Source organism: Falco punctatus, assembly GCF_963210335.1.
Source record: "Falco punctatus genome assembly, chromosome: 1".
In the NCBI taxonomy this organism is placed as follows: domain Eukaryota; kingdom Metazoa; phylum Chordata; class Aves; order Falconiformes; family Falconidae; genus Falco; species Falco punctatus.
The window spans coordinates 111,857,245-111,863,244 of record NC_137580.1 but is presented as its reverse complement, the minus strand read 5'-3'; the positions used below and the strand labels follow the sequence as shown (position 1 = coordinate 111,863,244).

Sequence of the window (6,000 nt, the reverse complement as noted above, 5' to 3'; positions counted from 1 at the left end):
TGCTGGGGTACGTGACACCTCACAGTGATGGTATTTTCATTAGTAATTTTCATTAGCTAACTCATTTTCCATTAATCCCCCAAACTTAACATCTAGTTTGCTCTACGGGACACCCACTGTTCCCTTCCAACAGGCTCTTCCCGGACCCTGGAATTCTCTGTAAGAGGGGGCGGCAGGGCGGGGGTGATGAGGGGAGCCCACAGCCCGCGCCCCCCTCACCGCGACTCACCTCAACACCCAGCACCACCCCCCCCCTACAGGGGGCTGCCCTGCCGCTGCGGCCGAGCCCACGGACACGCGTGGGAGCCCAGCGGAGCCGTTGGCCGGGGGGGTGGGGTGGTCCCCGCTGTTCGCATGGCGGGGGGGAGGGGACGGGGGACCGAGTGCGTGTGTGCCCGGCGCTGCTCGCCCCCCTCCCCAAGATGTGTGTGCGGCTGTGTTGGCCTGGGGGGGGGGGGAGTGGGCGCGCGCGCGCGGCGGTGACGTCACGGCAGGGCCACGCGACGGCGGCGGGCCCCGCCCCGTGGCGCGGGGGCGGGGAGGGGGGGGCGGGATGGAGGGAGGAGAGGATGGTGGTGGCGGTGGCGGCGGCGGGGGGAGGGAGGGACGGCGCGGCGCGGCGCTGAGCTAAGCCGATCCCACGTGTGACGGATCTGGCTGCTTCCCCAGCGCCTCTCCAGTGAGATCCTCCGGTAGCGGAGGGAGGAGGAGGGGGGAAGGGAAAGGGGAAAGACGAACCGGAGCTGAACCGAGCCGTCGAGCCGGGCCGGGGGGGGCGGGCTGGGCGGGCGGGGGGGGTTCTCTCAGGGGCTCTCGCTCTCGGCGCGGCGCGGATCGCTGCGGGCTCCGCGCGGCCATGGAGGCGGACGGGAGCCAGGCTACCTCGGGGAGCCCCGGCGAGGCGCAGCACGACCCCGGGTAAGTCGGCGGGCGGCGGGGCGCGGAGCGGAGCGGTGAGGAGCGGGCCGGGCGGCCGGCCGGTCGTCCCCCCCCGCCCCGCTCCTCACCGCTCCGCTCCGCGCCCCTCCGCGCCGCCGTGAGGTGCCCCGTCAAAATGGCCGATCCCGCACCGGCGTTCAACTCCGCTCTCTTCTCTCCCTCCAGCAAGATGTTCATCGGCGGCCTCAGCTGGCAAACCTCACCAGGTACGGACAGCCGCCCCCCCACCTCTCCTCACCGCCCCCCCCCGCGTCCCGCCCCGCGTGGGCCGCGTCCCGCCGCGCCGGGGCCTGCCCGCACACCCCCCCCCCCCCTTCCCTCCGCTGCCTCTCCGCTTCTCTCTCTCTCCGCAGATAGCCTTAGAGACTATTTTAGCAAATTCGGAGAAATTAGAGAGTGTATGGTCATGCGGGACCCCACCACCAAGCGCTCCAGGTAAAACCGCCGCCCACCCGAGTCGGGATGACAAACTTCGCGAGTTGCCGCCCAGGCGGGCGGTTTCCCCCCCTCAGCCCCGGCCCCCCTCACCTCAGCGCGGCCCGGGGGCGCTCCGCGGGGGGGTCTGTCCGCGCCGCATCCCCGCCAGCCGGGAGGAGGAAACAAAGCGGGAGGCGGAGAGGTGCGGGGCGGCGGGCCGGGGCCTCCCGCGGGGCCGGGGGCGTCGGGCAAGGAGGGGGGGGGAGCTGCGATTTATTTTTATGACTTCTGTCCTTGTCGCTAGTTCTCATCACCTCCCCCCCCCCCCCCCCCCCCCCCCCCGCCCCTCTCGCTCTTTGTCTCTCGCAGAGGCTTCGGGTTCGTTACGTTCGCGGATCCGGCGAGTGTAGACAAAGTCCTGGCTCAGCCCCACCACGAGCTGGACTCCAAGACGGTAGGTCCCGCGTGGGGCTGCCGGGTCGCGACAGGGACCCCGGCAGGGACCGCGACAGGGACCCGACAGGGACCGCGACAAGGGACCCCAATGGGGGCCGCGACAGGCACCCGACAGGGACCGTGCCCGCAGCCGCCACGGCCGGGGCTCTGCGGGGCGGTGTCAAGCTGTCATTGAGCCGGGGCTCTGCGGGGCTGGGGTTTTCCTCTTTTTATTTTTTTTTTTATTTTTCGCCCTAGAGTCTGCCTTCAGCTTGCAAAAAGCGGTCCCCTTTTTTTTTTTTTAAATCCAAATTTACCCATACCGACCGATGGCTCCTCCCCCAGCGTTATATTTTATTGAGCGGTGACATTGAAAAAACTGTAGAGTAAAAATCCAACTTTTTTTTTGTGTTGCGCTGCAGAATGCTTTCTGTGGGGCACTTTCTACTTCTTTTGATTATTTATTTATTGGTGTGCGTGTTTCATGGGGGGGGAATGACTTGCTGTTGTTATCATAAAATCTGCTTCAAGTGTCATTTCCCAAAGTCATTTTTTTGGAGTGAGCCCCCTCACCTGCGATGTTGGGGCCCTTATGAAACGCGCACACTAATTTATGGAAAGTTATGCGAGAGCTTGGGAGTAGATGTGGTCGAGAAGCACAAGTCCCAGTTTGTTGTTTCTCCAGAGCTTTTTGCTACAGTCGGTCTCCAGTGGATAATGTAAGGAAAATGCTCGTGAGATTCAGCTGATCTGTTTTTGGTTTGTTTGTTGTTTTTTGTTTTTTTTTTTTTTTTTTTTAATAAACGTTACATTTGCCTTTTTAAATTATTTTTAAATAAAAAATCCACAAGTGAGTTTGTCCCTTGACCTGATACGGAATTTTCAGTATTGGGTCAAACAAAAGGTACCGAGTGTGTGTAGCTTTAGGCCCTGTTTTTTCCCCCGTTATCAAGGCCATGCAAAAGGATGAAGTTTTGTGCCTCCCAATTTGTTGCAATTTTAAGCCTCAGCAAACCTGGAAGGGGAGGGGGGGAAGGACACTGGTAGAGGTCATTATCGCTTTGGTACTGATCAATGCGAAGGGGGTTTTGTTTTGGGAAGGGAAAGATTGTGTTGGCTTAACTGTCTGGCAGACAGTTTTTGCTGGACATATCGAATGTGTTTGTTGCTGTAACTGTCTTTTATAGTACATATTCTGGATCTTAAAGGTGTTGTTTTAACATGAGCATGGTGTTAGGAGGAAGCCTGTCTCGGTGCTGGAATAACTTGCATGTGCCTGTGTGTATGAGATTATAGTTAAATGAAGAATTAGAAGCAGGGGGCGAGCACGAGTGTATGTTTGTTTTTTTTTTTAATTTACATGTTTAATTTACATGAAAACAAAAAGCCCAAAGCTCTTGTAGAAGCAGGTGGAATCTAGTATTTCAATTCGACCTAAAAATTCTGCTGGGTTTGTCTGAACATGTAGCCTATGCTTTCACATGCCTTAATAATTTGATTTTAAGTTTAATCAGATATGTTAAGATAACTGATTCAACTCTGCTCCTGAGATTAAACTCACCAGACTTTTCATGTCCAGCTATATTCTTTATGTGTTTTTAAAGATAAATTTAGATAAGAAGAACAAAGGCAAACAGTATCTTGAATGAACGAGGGTTAAAAAAAACCCCGAAAAACAAACCCAAAAAGCAAAACATGGGAGGACACCCTGTCATATTTCTGACTATAATTAGGTCCTCCCCCAGCTTTTTTCCTGTATCACAGTCTAGTCCCTGCAATGTATTAATTTGCTCTTCTCTGGGGGAGGGGTGAAAAGCTTCACCAGGACAAATTTTGCCTTCAGTTTTGATTGTGTGATAATGATTGAATCAATCTAAGTAAGAAATTGACCTTAAAATCAGTAACGCAACTTAAAAGTAAGACATAAAACTAGCCAGGTTCCCTTTCAGCCGTTTATTTGTAGACTTATTATAGTAACTGTTCTTTAGTATAACATAGCATTTGACTCTGTTTCAACGTTCAGCACAGGAGGCAGATCGGTTGGGTATTGGCATGGAAACGTCGCTCTTGTTTACAGTTACGTTAAAAGCTTTGTTTAGGTAATGGCCATTCATATCAGAAATAGTATTATAGTCATTTCCTAGAGGACTTGTAGATACAGTAAGTAGAATTGTACCTAACTAACTAATTTTTTTTTGCTAGAAGTTTGGTTTTTCTTTTTTTTTTTTGTTTTGTTTGTTTGTTATTGTTGTTTAAATAGTTGACAGGGGTATGCAAAAGGTACGGATTTGCCATATTGATTGCTAGCATTCCTCTTCAACTACTGCTGGTGTTTATCCAAAAGGTTTTGTGAAGGAAATTTGAGTTATTTAAGAAGGGCTGTCGCCGTGATGCAAAGAACTTCATGCTCTTTGAACTGACCTTCAGAAATTAATATGTTGCTTTGGAGTTTTCATGGCTCTTCCAACTTTTTACCAGTGGGACTTTTCAGTGATGTTCTTCTGGTGGGAATCATGTTCTTTGAGAGAACCTTCACTTCTGAAGCAAGTGTAGAAGCATGCATACTTGCTTCTGCCTTTGGTTATCGCTGTGGAAAATCCGTACCTGTTGTATTTCCCTAGTAGACAAATGCCTAGTCGGTGCTGAATATGTTTGTAGATAATGTTAATCTCTATGAAAAGGTTAGCTTTCTAGATAAATAATTTTACTTTTTATGCTTTTTGAACAATAAAGTGGCATGTAATCGCTCATTTCTCAGGTATGTCCTAAAAAAGGTACCATGTTTATGTCTGATGTAGACAAATCAGTTTATCGGTTCCACATCAAATGTTTGTGATTTGTCCAAATGGGAAAAATTAATTGAGTAAAACTGCTTTTTAGGAGAGGCCCGTGGCTATTGATCAGTGACGGGAATTTTTATCACCATAGGAATAACAATACCAAATGGAAACATCTCCTTTTCCTAATCAGGGTTAGCTTGAGGCAGGGAGGGAAAAGACTGAACAAAACCCAATCGCAAACTATTGCAGGAGGCCTCTATTTCTGAATACACCTGAGCACAGTCAGGATTAGTTTCATCAGTTTATTACATAGCCACAGACGGCACTGAAAGCAGTTGCAGGCTGAGCGGTTCAGGTGGAATTTAGTCCTTTAAAACATCCTTTTCCAGACTCTTTATTTAGAACATGCCTGTGTGCAGATGCTGCTAAAAACCAGAGGTGAAATTGACAGCATGTAGGCATTTTATTGCAATCACTTTTAAAGACGATAATGTAAGCTGGGCACTTGTTTAAAAGGTATGATTTTTATTTGCATTCAGCTGTACATCTGCAGCGGTGTTTTTTGTGTTTTTTTTTGTTTTTTTGTTTTTTTTTTGTTTGTTTTGTTTTTTTTTTTTGTTTTTAAGTGATTTTTGAATGACAGAGAAGAGTCACTTTTTAAAGATGACCCATGTGGAAGTTGTTTTCAAAATTGCAGAATTAGCATTTTGGAATTGCAGAGTGGACACGCTTTTTAATTTATGCAGAGCAATGGGCGTCAATGCTGCATCATAAAATGGGAGCATGGGGTCAAACAGAGGTTTTTTTCTTCCTTTTTGTCTCTGGTGGCGGGCTTCGTTCAAGAATACTTCAGGCAACTCCTTCATGGAAAAATCTTTTTGAAGAACTTGGTTTCTTCTGGTTTAAGATGCCTGTATGTTTTGTTTGTTCCTTGCTCTCCTCTCTTGCCACTTCTTCCCGTAAGCGCCCCTTCATAGTCTTTCATTGCCGGGATATATTCTTTGAGGGTGAGCAAACAGATCCAATTGGCATATTGTCATGAAGTATAACCTTGTAGTCATTCTAATGTTTTAGTTACAATAATTGAAACGTGAATAATTTGACTTTGCGTTTTGCATCTCTTTGTTTGTGTGGTGTTGCTAGTCAGTTGACAAAACAAAGCAGAAAAATGAAAGAAAAGGTAACCCCAGATGCAACTGAAGGAAGGTGCAGATGTCAAAACCAACAGGTTAAGATCCTGATCAGGAGTGCTGGCTGTCTTTCTGTGCAACCTCCAGAGCATGCAGATGGTGTTTAATGCGCAGTTTGGGTCAGAGGCAGCACCCAGAGACTAATACAGAGCTCCCTGAGCACCAGCGGGGGTTGTTGCCCAGAAGATGATGTAGGTGGTGTACAGAAGAGATGTTTTTTTTCCTCCCTTCCCATCTCC

At 49.5% G+C, this 6,000-nt stretch overlaps 1 protein-coding gene across 14 annotated transcripts in view; it reads left to right on the top strand.

The window, feature by feature from the left end:
• Positions 1–577: 577 nt before the first annotated feature.
• The window catches only part of MSI2 (musashi RNA binding protein 2), a 255,752-nt gene continuing 250,329 nt past the window's right edge, over positions 578–6,000 (top strand). For 4 of the 14 annotated variants that reach the window (XM_080374224.1, XM_080374223.1, XM_080374219.1 and 1 more), the window contains exons 1-4: positions 590–918; positions 1,105–1,145; positions 1,293–1,374; positions 1,726–1,810. In XM_080374224.1, coding sequence (XP_080230350.1) covers positions 857–918; positions 1,105–1,145; positions 1,293–1,374; positions 1,726–1,810 — 270 coding nt within the window. In that variant the 5' untranslated portion in view covers positions 590–856. Of the gene's footprint in view, positions 919–1,104; positions 1,146–1,292; positions 1,375–1,725; positions 1,811–1,840; positions 3,868–6,000 lie in introns of those variants that run through there. The other 10 variants (XM_080374215.1, XM_080374214.1, XM_080374217.1 and 7 more) reach the window with 7 other exon arrangements.